The following is a 12,576-nucleotide window of genomic DNA, read 5'->3' on the forward strand; positions in this document are numbered from 1 at the left end:
AAAAAAAAAAAAAAGAGAGAGAGAGAGAGAGAAGGGTCAGGTGCTCAGAGTCATTCATCCTCAGTCACATAGTGAGTTTGAAGCCCTCTTGGAGTATATCCGACCCCTTCACCTAATCCCTAATCACACACACTTGTCACCAAGCCTGACAACCTGTATTTAGTTTTGGGATCAACATGGTAGGAGGAGAATTGACTCCAAGTTGTCCTCTGACCTCCACGGGAACAGCCCACATACCAAACAAATGTTATACAAAATTTAAATTTTTAAATTTAAATTTTGTATAACATTTAAATTTAAAACAAGCACAGTGGGTTGATGAAATGGCTTAGTGGGTAAAGGAACCCGTTGTCAAGCCTGAGCACCTGGATTTGATACTGAAGTCCCACATTGTAGAAGTAGAAGGAGACAACTGACTATAGCAGCCCCCATATAAAACTTAAAAAGAAAGCATCCATACAGACCAACAGAACCAGAAAACAAATATCCCTAATAGTAGACCAGTGCACCTAGACCTTGTCCCAGGCTTTCTGCTCCTTCACAGAAGCCCTTTGGTTTTTGTTTTATTCTGAAACAGTCTTGACTATGAAGCCTTAACTGGCTTTGAGCCTTATGTAGACCAGGCTAGTCTCACTCATATAGATGATCTTGTCTCTGGCTCCGTAATGCTGTGCTTAGGGGACTGTACTACCATGTCCAGCTTAACCCTTTGAAACTTGACCATGTCTCTCTTTTTGTAGTCTTATCTGCAGGTTTTTCATTCAAAAGTTCAACTAACTCTTGAAAATGTTAGCGTTCGGTAGTCAGAGACTGGGGAAGTGTGAGGTGGAATAATTTTTGTATTAAACATGTTTCGACTTTCTTGTCACTATCCCTTAAACAACACTTACAGTGTACTAGGTATAAAGTATCCCAAGTATGATATGAAGTGTGAAGAGGCTATGGGGATATTGTGTAAGGAACTTAAGCATTCATAGGTATTAGTATTAGGTGAAAATTGTCATTAACCCAGCACCAGTGTATACTAAGGGATGACTTTATTGTGCTGTATTGGTTCTATAGTTTACAACTCATGAAAAGGCTGATCTTTTGCCCTGAACTCTGACATGGTCATACAGCACTTGTGCAGAGATCCTCAGACCCTCCACCGTATTCAGGAGGTGTGTTGTTATGCTAGCATATTGTTTACGTGTAAAATCAAGGTGGGGGCAGGTTGGTAATAAGTGTATGTAGGTTTGAGGACTCTTCTGAAATTTTGTTAAAGGAATTGTCATTTGTAGCTTTCTGGTACTATGGTGTTTATCACTTGGAAATAGTTGTGGAATCTGAAAGGTTTTGATTAATCTTGGTACAGAGCATATACTTTGTCTTCTCCGCAGGAAGCCTGTGCCTCTGGTGCTGGATCAAGAGTATGTTAACCTAAAGAACCAGATTATAAAGGCAGAGAGACGGGTTCTCAAGGAATTGGGCTTTTGTGTCCATGTGAAGCACCCTCACAAGGTGGGTTTGGCCTGGCACCTGCAGCCACTCAAGTCACACTTGAGCCAACTTCTTCTGTGTGCAGGAGTGAAGGCCTTGAAAAGTACTGAACGGTTTCCCCTCTTGGTTTTCTTGTTTATGTTTAGAACTTAAAATTAGTCCTTTATCAACTTTTTATAATTGTTACTTTTAGTAATATAAGAGTTTTTGAAATGGTGTCTTTTAGAGTTCAGCTTTCAAAATCAGTGGTAAAATTTGAAGTTTAATTCGTAAACATACATTTTTCTTGCCTGGTTTGGAAGTTTTCAGCTACTTTTCAGGTAGGAAGCCATCCTTCACTACATGAGACCTCATCTCAAAAATAGACAGGGCTCTGCCTTGAGTTGTTTAATCATAGCACTTGGGAGGCTGAGGCAGGTAGCTCTTTTGAGTTCAAGGCCAGCCTGGACTACATAGTGAGTTCCAGGGCCAACAAGGCTAGGTAGTAGAACTTTGTCTCAGATAGATAGATAGATAGATAGATAGATAGATAGATAGATAGATAGATAGATAGATAGATAACTTTGTCTCAGATAGATAGATAGATAGATAGATAGATAGATAGATAGATAGATAGATAGATAGATTAAAAACAGAGCAGCACTGGGCCTTTAATCCCAGCACTTGGGAGGCAGAGGCAGGAGGATTTCTGAGTTCAAGGCCAGCCTGGTCTACAGAGTGTTTTCCAGGACAGCCAGGGCTACACAGAGAAACCCTGTCTCGAAAAACAAACACAAATAACTAAATAATAATTTTAAAAAAACAATTGTTTTAAAGCCTACATCTATCTATCTTCCTTCCTTTCTTTCTTTAAGATTTATTTATGTATTTTTAAGTATATGAATACTCTTCATGCCCACCAGAAGAGGGAATTGGATCCCATGGTTGTGAGCTACCGTGTGGTTGCTGGGAATAAAACTCAGGACCTCTGGAATTGCTGATACTTGCTCTTAACCATTGAGTCATCTCTAGCTCCATCTACATTTTTCTTAACAGTAAAATCTTTTAAGTGCATGTGTGTGGAAGTACATTTTGGAGTCCAGAGGAAAACTTCCTGGGATACTTCCTCCTGAGTCATCTGCTCTCATTGGCCTGGACCTCACCAATTAGTTTAGACTAGCTGGCCAATGAGCCCCTCTACTTCCCCAGCCGTGGGATTGAAAATGTGAGTCACTTGGGGCTGAGAGATAACTCAGCTGTGAAGAGGACTGGCTGCTCTTTCAGCTGATCGGGGGTTCAGTTTCCAGCACCCACATGTCAGCTCACAACTGTCTGCAACTCCAATGCCAGGGAATCTGACACCCTCACACTAGCACACAGGCAAAACACCAATGCACATAAAATACAATAAATTAAAACAAAACAAAAAACAACAACAACAGTGAGTCACTGCTAGGTGTTGTGACACTCAACTTTAATCCCAGCACTTGGAAGGCAGAAGCAGGTGGATCTCTTGAGTTTGAGGCCAGTCTTGCCCACAAAGCAAATCTAGGCCAGCCGGGGCTCTGTTACACAGAGACATCATGTCTTAAAAAACCAAATCAAAACAAAAAAAGTGTGAGCTACCACATCCAGCATTTTAATACAGATTCTGGGGATTACAAGGCAAGCACTTTACTGACTGAGCCTGTAAGAACTTAGTCCAACTCTTGACTCTTACTTTAGTAATGGCTTTAATATGTTCTGTGGTAGAACAGGAAGAATTCTGAATTTTTGTATCTTAAAATAAACAAAAAGTCTAAGCACGTGCTGAGTAGAAGTGAGTTTATTGTACTATTTCGTGGGTGTCTCATCTAGTTTAGCTAAACTAAAAACTTCTTTAAAACTTCAGGCATAGCTGGGTGAGGTGGTACACATATTTAATCCTAGTACTTTGGTGGCAAAAGGAAAGCAGATCTGAGTTTGAAGCCAACCTGGTCTCCATTTTGAACTCTAGGCCAGCCAGATCCTACCTCAACAGACCAAACCCAGCAAATGTTCATGTTTACTTCTGTAGCCTTGCCATCTTTTCTTGCATATTTGAGTTTCTGGGATTAAATTCTTGTAAATTGTCCACTAAATATTTTACATGCTTTTCTTAATTTGTTGAATGCTATTTTCATATTTTGTACAACTTGACTACTGGTGTACAGGGATGTATAGGGCAGGCTAATTTCTTTGATGGAAAACGTGTTGTCAACAAGAATGAAAATGAGCCACATGGGAAACAAGGCCTTCAATACCATGGGGTGCGGCTTAGTTTTCACTTGGTTGCACTTTGCCCAACTATAAAAGCAGGTAGCAAGCACATCACAAAAGTTGAGCTGTCTGCCGGATGTCACCAGGAACTCCCTGGGGTATAGCTTGAAGTTCTTTTGCTGCATGGACACCAAGATCTGAGTTCTTGCTCCTGAAGTTTTTGGTAATAACTGCCTGACCCATATCTTCCAGATAATCGTTATGTACCTTCAGGTGTTAGAATGTGAGCGTAATCAACACCTGGTCCAGACTGCATGGTGAGTTGATTTTCCTTGTTTCATGAGACCAGCAAGGGCAGTTGAGGAAAATATTATTTGAGGCACTTGGGCAGTGGGTTGTCATCCCATGACTTGGTTATGGGCTGGAGTTGTCCCAGTGCCTAGTGATCTGCCCTATAATTACTATCAGCCTCCCCCAGATTGACAGGGACAGGCTTAACGGTAGGTGGCCTACCCCTGCCCCTATATTTCCAACTGTCCCACCCTAAGAGAGTAGTCAGTGGGCTTCCCTCTGGGGTTTGTCAGCTGGGCATATAAATGTTATAGGTGGTAGTTCAAACCACAGAATCGGTGGTATTGTTACCAGGGGATGGATCCCTTGAGGGAAGGGGAGATGGGGATTTGCTGCAGTCCTGGGTTGGTTTTAGCAGGCATATGCTAGAATGAAGCCTGAAGTAAAAATGTGGTATTGGGGTATATTTTCCCCACAGAGTTAAGTCTATAGGGGTCATAATTGCTGACTGAATTGTCTGGTGCTATGGCATGCTTTAAGAGAACCTGTTTTGACTTTTCTTTTCTGTACTCTTTCAATCAAAGGGTAGCCTCTGAGGGTAAGTGACTAAGACTTCTCCTCTGCTGTCCAAGTGCTTTGGTGCAGGGACAGCGGCCGTCTTCAGCCAATCCAGTGCAGGCTCTCCACCGAAGGCTGGCTCTAGACTGGTGGTATGCGTACCCAATAGTATAGTCATGGCCGACTGCTGCTTGTGGTTCTCTGACGATTGTGCTTCTTGTTAATCCTGTCATGCTTGGTAATTGTATCAATTAGAATTGATAACTGTCTTGACTTGAATTTTGTTCTTTTAAAACGGCTGTACCTGTGCAATAAAGATGCAATACCTTTCTTTTTTTAAAAAAAAATTTTTTTTATATAGAAAGCTATAAAAACTGAAGTGATAAAATTGGCATGGTGGAAATTCAGGCTGTTACTGGATCATATCATCATTTCTCCCAAGCCCTAAGGTTGCTCTTTTCAGCAGCTTAAGTGGGACTCACTCCAGTAAAGGTGTGCATCTTTAAGTTAAAATATTGTAATTTATTTCAAATGTAGCATTAAGTTTAACTATACCTTTGAAGTATTTCACTTGTTTTAAGAACAAAGTTAATGAATTAATATATTTGAATACTAAAATTTCCTTATTAGTCGTAAAGTTATTGATGGTTGTATTTCTATTTGTGAATGTTTAAACTGTTTAGCTACAGAATGGCTTCTGGGAGATGGGTAGTGCCGCTACTATTCTTGGCTTCCCTTCTAAGTGTAGAGGTGTTGCTTCCCAGGCCAGCTGCCTCTTACAGGCATCTGTAGAATGTATTATTTAGAATGTCAGAGCGGGTTTGAATGTTACCTTCTCTAAGGTTTTCGGGCAGAAATGCTGGGTGGGAGCAGTTACATCTCTCATATGTGGTACAGCCTGACATTAGGGTATGCACAGTACCATTGGATATGTTGGGCAGTGTATAACCTCATGACGTGTTTTCTCATGAATTGTTTTTGCATTGTTGATAAAGCTAGTATACTCTTTGGTCTTAGCCTATAAATTTTTAAATATATAAAGAAAATATTAAAGATGTACTCAATTTTAAATAATCTTTAACTTTTCTAAAAATGTGAAGTTTTGTACTTACATATCATCTAAAGTATTATAGCATTTCTAAGTGTACTTAGTTTGATGCCACTTTTAGTGTTTTGTTGCTTTTGTCTGATTTTTATGAATGTTCATTTTAAGACTCCTTGTTGAAATGGGACAGTTTCGTTCTTTGATAAGCCTGAGAAGAGGATTCCCTTGGGTGTTGACCTCCTCTGCTTGATGTGCCCATGCATCTGAACTGCACCCAAGGGCCTTTCCCTTTTCCAAGTGGACTCCCTCCCTGGAGCTGTGGCTCAGTCATCTGGAGAAGGACCGGGCGACAAATGCTGCCTGAAGAAAAGGAACACAGGAGGACAGCTTGTCTGACAGTTGGGAGGCTTCATGCTCAGCCTTCTCATTTGAGTTTGCATGTTTCTCTGCACTATGGATTTTGAACATTTAGATTAATCAACTACATTTAAACTACTAAGTAGCATTTTCTTTCTAAGCATTGTGCTTTGCATGATAGCAGGTCATAGAGAAGGAAAAGTAAAGTTAAAGTCGGTTCTCGTTCATAGCAACATTGTCTGACATTCAGCCAGCTTTTCCCCTCCACTGATTTATTTCTTTCCTGTATTCAGAATGTCCCCTGTTACCCATGGGGATTCCCAGAGTACCCAGCACAGTCCTAGTGCAGAACCCTTAGGAATAACCACCTTTGATGACATATGGTGGCATAATTGCCAATGGCATTACAGTCTTCCTGGTTTTGGTTTCAGGAACTACATGAATGACAGCCTTCGCACAGACGTCTTTGTGAGGTTCCAGCCTGAAAGCATTGCTTGTGCCTGTATCTACCTTGCTGCCCGGACACTGGAGGTAAGTATGTGGCTGCCTAGGTTTTAGTCTAGATTGTAGACATTTTTCCAGCCTGTAGGGAATGTTAATATTTGTCAAACTAGATTCATTTGCAACAGAGATTCTTTGTAACTAGCAGGCCATTTTCAGGTGTTTCCCTAAGAATCTTACTGGCCTTGAAGTGTTTTGGTGGTGGTGGTGGTAGTATTTTTTGAGAAAAGGTCCCTATTATGTAGCTCTGACTGTACTCAGACTCAGAAAGATCCACCTGCTTCTGTTTTCTGAGTGTTGAGATTAAAAGGTAATCACCACTACACCAGGCCTTGAAGTTTTTAAGGAAAGTAACATAATAATATTTTGTGTTCACAGATCCCTTTACCCAATCGTCCACATTGGTTTCTTTTGTTTGGAGCAACTGAAGAAGAAATTCAAGAAATATGCTTTAAAATCTTGCAGCTTTATACACGGAAAAAGGTTCCTTTGTATGTTTTTGTGTTTGTTATGTACTTGTGTTTGGATAGAAGCATTTGGTTCTGAATGGATGATTCTGGTTTTTCAGGTTGATTTGACACATCTGGAGAGTGAAGTGGAAAAGAGAAAGCATGCCATCGAAGAAGCAAAGGCACGAGCAAAGGGTCTGCTCCCAGGGAATGCGCCAGGCCTGGACAGCGCTGCAGGGTTCTCACCTGCTCCCAAACTGGGTGAGTGTCCAGAGTTTATTCCCCACAGAGGGGGAGCAGTTTGTGGCCTTCTAACTTTGGTTTGAAGATAATGTGCTTCAACTTTCTTGGAGTTGAGCCTGAAGCTTACCTCAATAGTATGCTGGTACTCGAATCTCTAGCAATCAGTTGGTAATTCTTAAAATAAGTCAGGGAGGCTCTAAAGGTTTTGTTTTTATATCAATATGGACAGCCATTCTAAAATGCTGGTTTGTTTCATTTTTTTTAAATCATATTTACCAAGTTAACTTGTCAACTAATTAAGTTTTTAAACTTACACTCTATGATTATATTGTTAGAACACAAAATATGATACTTATTCACTGGGCTCTGAGGAAAATTGGTCTGAACAGAAGACCTGTCTGAGTCTCGCATATATTTTGATTCTTGTCCAAGGGTCTTGTCTTACATTGCTAGTGTGTTTTAAATTGAAGAAATGTCTGATTATGACTTTTAATTTATTACTTGTTTCAGTAGAATCCCCAAAAGAAGGTAAAGGAAGCAAGTCTTCCCCGCTCTCTGTAAAGAATACCAAACGGAAAATGGAAGGCCCAAAGAAAGCCAAGGGTGACAGCCCTGTAAATGGGTAAGGTGCTCATTGTTGGTTGCCTAGATAGACATTGAAACCTGAAGATGTTCCAGGTCTGTAACTACTCTTCTCCCGTTTGCAGCTTGCTAAAAGGGCAAGAGAGTCGAAGTCAAAGCAGGAGTCGTGAGCAGAGCTACTCAAGGTCCCCATCACGGTCTGCTTCTCCAAAGAGAAGGTCTGTGTCTGGAATTTACCCATAAGACCCCAACCTGGTGTTTTCTCAGGGTAATAGGAGGGGATATAGATGTCTCTTGGCATAGTAGAAACATTGGCTCCTGTTTGTTTGATTGACTGTTTTTCGAGACAGGGTTTCTCTGTGTAGCCCTGGGTTTCCTGGAACTCACTCTGTAGACCAGTCTGGCCTTGAATCCTTTATCTCTTTAATAATTTATTTTTATTTTATGTGCATTGATGTTTTACCTGTATGTACATCTGTGAGTGTGTCAGATTTCCTAGAACAGGAGTTACAAGATAGTTTTGAGCTGCCAGGTAGGTGCTGGGAATTGAACCTGGTTCCTTTGAAAGAGCAGTCAGTGCTCTTAGCCACTGAGCTATCTCTATAACCCTGGGTTTTTAATTTTTTTGTTTAAGACCTTTTTTAAAAAGTTATGTATATAAGTACACTGTAGCTGTCTTCAGACACACCAGAAGAGGGCATCGGATCCCATTATAGATGGTTGTGAGCCACCATATGGTTGCTGGGAATTGAACTCAGGACCTCAGGAAGAGCAGCCAGTGTTCTTAACCACTGAGCCATCTCTCCACCCCTAGACCTGGGTTTTTAATTTTATGTCGTCCCCCCCCCCCCTTTTTTTTTTTTTTTTTGAGATAGGGTTTCTTTTCTGTAGTCTAGTCCTGGCTGTCTTCAAAACTCATTCTGTAGAGCAGACTGGCCCCAAACTCAGAGATCTACCTCCCTCTGTCTCCCATGTGTTTGGATTAAAGGTGTGCACTGCCACACCCAGGGGACTGGTGGCTCTTAACCTAATTGGTTCTTCATTCTTTGAACTTAAAGAGTCTTTGCTGTCTGGTGGTAGTGGCACACACATTTAGTCCCAGTACTTAGGAAGAAGAAGCAGTCAGATCTGAGTTTGAGGCCAGCCTGGTCTACAGAATGGATTCCAGGATGACCAGGACTACACAATAAACATTTTGTGTGTGTGTATTTATATATTTCTTTGAAAGGGAGGCTCCTAGGTGGGTGGTGATGGCACATGCCTTTTATCTCAGCACTTAGGAGGCATGGGCAGGCAGATTTCTGAGTTCCAGGACAGCCAGGGCTACACAGAGAAACCCTGTCTCAAAACAAAACAAAAAAAAGGGCAGGGGGGAACTCCTTGCCCCTCTGCTTTGTTAGGGCTTGGCTAGGATAGGTTGCCATAGTTTTGGCCACAAGATTGTTTTCCTCTCCACAGGAAAAGTGATAGTGGCTCTACCTCAGGTGGGTCCAAGTCGCAGAGTCGTTCTCGGAGCCGAAGTGACTCTCCTCCAAGGCAGGTACACCGTGGTGCTCCCTACAAAGGCTCAGAAGTGAGGGGCTCCCGGAAATCAAAGGACTGCAAGTACCTCACCCAGAAGCCACACAAGTCTCGTAGCCGGAGCTCCTCTCGTTCCCGAAGCCGGTCACGAGAGCGGACAGACAATTCTGGAAAATACAAGAAGAAAAGTCATTACTATAGAGATCAAAGACGGGAGCGCTCAAGGTCATATGAGCGTACAGGCCATCGATATGAGAGGGACCACCCTGGACACAGCAGGCATCGGAGGTGAGATAGGATCCTTGGTGGATGCCCTTGGTCCCTCCCTGTTGGGCACACCTTGGCTTCAGTGGCCTTGTAGCATGATGTTTTTTGAAAGTGTTTTTAATTGGACCTTGAGGTGAATTTGATTGATGAGACAGTGGGCAAGGTGCCCTTCAGGCTGGCCTGGGGAGTGCTGTACATCTGTCCCGGTCAATGGTCCACCTCAACTGCAGACCTTCAGGTAGCTGGATGGAACAGCAAAGGCACACGTCCCCATTGGCGTGGCTTGGTGCTATTGACAAGCTGTCTCTTCACTCCTAAACTGATACTCAATTACGTTAAGCCAAGAAAGATGATTTTTCAAATCTTTGCCTATATTAGGTTGTACTTGTGTACATATTTTGCAGTGGTTCACAATGAGAAAATGGCCTTAATAGCCCCCTTGTTCTCTATTCACGTTGTAAATAAACATGTTTAATACAAGTAAAAGCTATATACAAGAACTCAGAATTTTGATTCTGTTAGCTTAACACTTGTATAGAAAATTGAGATTTTTAAAATGTGAAGGTATTTAGGTCTGTGTTGAAAGTCATATATTTTTATCTGTGCAATGCTGAGTGCAGGCCACCAGCTCGAGAGAAATTTTACGTGGTTGAATAAACAATTCTCAGGACACTTGTTATGTAAGACTTTGTGAGCTGTCATTCTGGTTGTTTCTTTGAGTGTATGCCTGGGATTTGGCTGTGGGATTCAGGCCTGGTGGGAATATTTGTATGCAACTGCACACTGCCAGCTTAGCTATTCTAGGGGCCGTATAAGCTATATATTCCCTGGTCCTTGCTCCCTGTTCTCATTAAAGTGTTGGATTTTGTACTGAGCTCTGTACCATCCTGAAACCGTCTGTCCTTAGAGGTGAAAGGAAGGAAGATAAGTTATCAGTGTGCAGCTAAAGGGCTCCAACCTAAGGGTCATGGCTTTATTATTATAACTCACAGTTGTATTTAGATACAGGGATAGCCAAGAACTATGTTGCTAGGTTCAGAACTATGATCTGAACCCTGTGGACAGTAGAATAGATGAGTTGAGTAAGCTTATTCTTTGAATGGATATTTCCTATCAAAAGGGACTGGCTCTTTTGCCAGGGGTCTGTCACTTCCTTAGACCAGCATCTAGAGACAAGTTCCCCTACCCCACTGCTGCCTCAGTAGCCAAAGCATACGTGTAGCCTGCCTATATTTTGTCTGAGCAACAAGGCTTGGGCTTGTAAAATCCTACTCAGACCAACTTTATGGTTCCCTGTCCCTACCCAAAGGAGTAAGAGGCGAGTCAGCTCAACTGCAGTGGTTCCCAGGTCATGCGGACCATTGAGACCATTACATATCATATGTGGGCCTTGGTGAGAGAAAACAGTTTATCCTGGTAGCTCCTGTCTCAGGGTGGTGTGATCAACCTTTCCTTCCCTCTAAGGCAGTAGTTTCCAAGAGCCCTGTGGTTCAAGCACAGTGATACCATTGTTCACTGGTCACTTTTATTTGATGCAGGAGGAAATATATAGCTTTTTCTTCATTGTCTATAGTATTCTAGTAACTTTGAGAACGTAAAAAAAAGAAAAAAACACGACACAAACAGTATGTTTTATGTTACAGTATTTCCATTAACTATTAAATTAAAAAAAAAAAATTGCTAGCTGTGATGGAGACAAGCCTTTAATCCCAGTACTCGGGAGACTAAGGCAGTTCGAGGCCAACCTGGTCTCTATAGAGAGTTCTAGGCTAGTACATAGACCCCGTCTCAAATAAATAAAAAGTGTGGTTGAGGAATGTAGCTTAGTTGAATGCAGTGGGAAATGTAATAGAGCCATTGTAACCTGGCATAAACTCTCTAACCCTAACCCTGAGTGATGGTGCGCCTAGGCTTTGAAGAAAGCTTTGTAAAAGATCAGTGTAGGCTTTTTTTTTCCCCGTGTATGTGAGTGGCCGTCTTCAGACACACCAGAAGAGGGCATCAGCTCCCCATTACAGATGGTTGTAAGCCACCATGTGGTTGATGGGAATTGAACTCAGGACCTTTGGAAGAGCAGTCAGTGCTCTTAAACTGTGCCATCTCTCCAGCCCCAGTGTAGGCTTTTTATCAGTAAAAAATTATTTTTATGCACTATCATCTTAGCAGCCATGTTATTTAATAAGCTAATAGACTCTTCTATTCTAGGTGTTACATTTTTAAAGAATTTAACCAAGAGTTTCTAGAAAACAACCCAAAGAACAGAGACAAATCCTCAGTATATAAAAAGATAAGATTACATAGTTCAAAATTACAATTTTTGCTTTCAGTTTATTTACTGTGAAAATTAAACATTCAATTAAGTTTTAATTAGACAACCATCATGTAATGAATGACTAATACCTGTTGAAATTTAAGTGTTGGATTAGTACTATGCCCTGGTTTTGATTCTTTCTATATTGTTTTTTTCCTTTGAAGGGATCATTGATAGTTTTTAGTTATTCCTGCTATGAGAGAAAAATAAAAATTTAAACAAAAATCAGACAAATAACAGGAAAAATTTAAGTTTTGGTCTAGCTGTGTTAGCAAGTCATGCTGCAGCAGTGGAAACTCTCCTGTCATAACCTGGAACTCTACACTCTGCCATGGCGGGCTCTGGGCAGAAAGGGCTTGACAGGCAGCTCACAGAGAGCCTTGAGTTCCACCTGCCCTTCCTCCCTCCTTCCTCCCTCCCTCCCTCCCTTCCTTCCATTCTTTGTTACAAATTTCTTACACAGGGTGAATTCCTTCCATATGCCACTGATGCTTCCTTAAATCACCTCATGTCTCTCATTTCTATATGTTTCCAACTAATCTGAACATAACCTTGAGGATATTGGTTATTTGTAAGTATTTGCTGCACACTGACTGGAGACACCTGAGGAGGTGTCTTTATGACCTTAGGAAACTATTCCTTAGTTCCTTCATAAGGAGCCCTGATTAAAAAAATCTACCAGGAAGATAGTCTCTGGGGCCTTTCTACCTGCATCTGTGAGTTTTGCAATTGGCCAGTTTCAATTTTTCCCTTTT

At 41.5% G+C, this 12,576-nt stretch overlaps 1 protein-coding gene across 5 annotated transcripts in view; it reads left to right on the forward strand.

Moving 5' to 3' along the window:
- Nucleotides 1-10,392, forward strand: part of Ccnl2 (cyclin L2) — a 12,403-nt gene extending 2,011 nt beyond the window's left edge. The window contains exons 4-11 of one of the 5 annotated variants that reach the window (XM_021199925.2): nt 1,380-1,500; nt 3,949-4,013; nt 6,379-6,478; nt 6,827-6,931; nt 7,017-7,158; nt 7,654-7,762; nt 7,848-7,940; nt 9,181-10,189. In XM_021199925.2, coding sequence (XP_021055584.1) covers nt 1,380-1,500; nt 3,949-4,013; nt 6,379-6,478; nt 6,827-6,931; nt 7,017-7,158; nt 7,654-7,762; nt 7,848-7,940; nt 9,181-9,535 — 1,090 coding nt within the window. In that variant the 3' untranslated portion in view covers nt 9,536-10,189. Of the gene's footprint in view, nt 1-1,379; nt 1,501-3,948; nt 4,014-4,571; nt 6,479-6,826; nt 6,932-7,016; nt 7,159-7,650; nt 7,763-7,847; nt 7,941-9,180 lie in introns of those variants that run through there. The other 4 variants (XM_021199924.2, XM_029539825.1, XM_029539824.1 and 1 more) reach the window with 4 other exon arrangements.
- The last annotated feature ends 2,184 nt before the right edge of the window (nt 10,393-12,576 follow it).

This window comes from Mus pahari, chromosome 6 (genome assembly GCF_900095145.1).
Source record: "Mus pahari chromosome 6, PAHARI_EIJ_v1.1, whole genome shotgun sequence".
Taxonomy (NCBI): domain Eukaryota; kingdom Metazoa; phylum Chordata; class Mammalia; order Rodentia; family Muridae; genus Mus; species Mus pahari.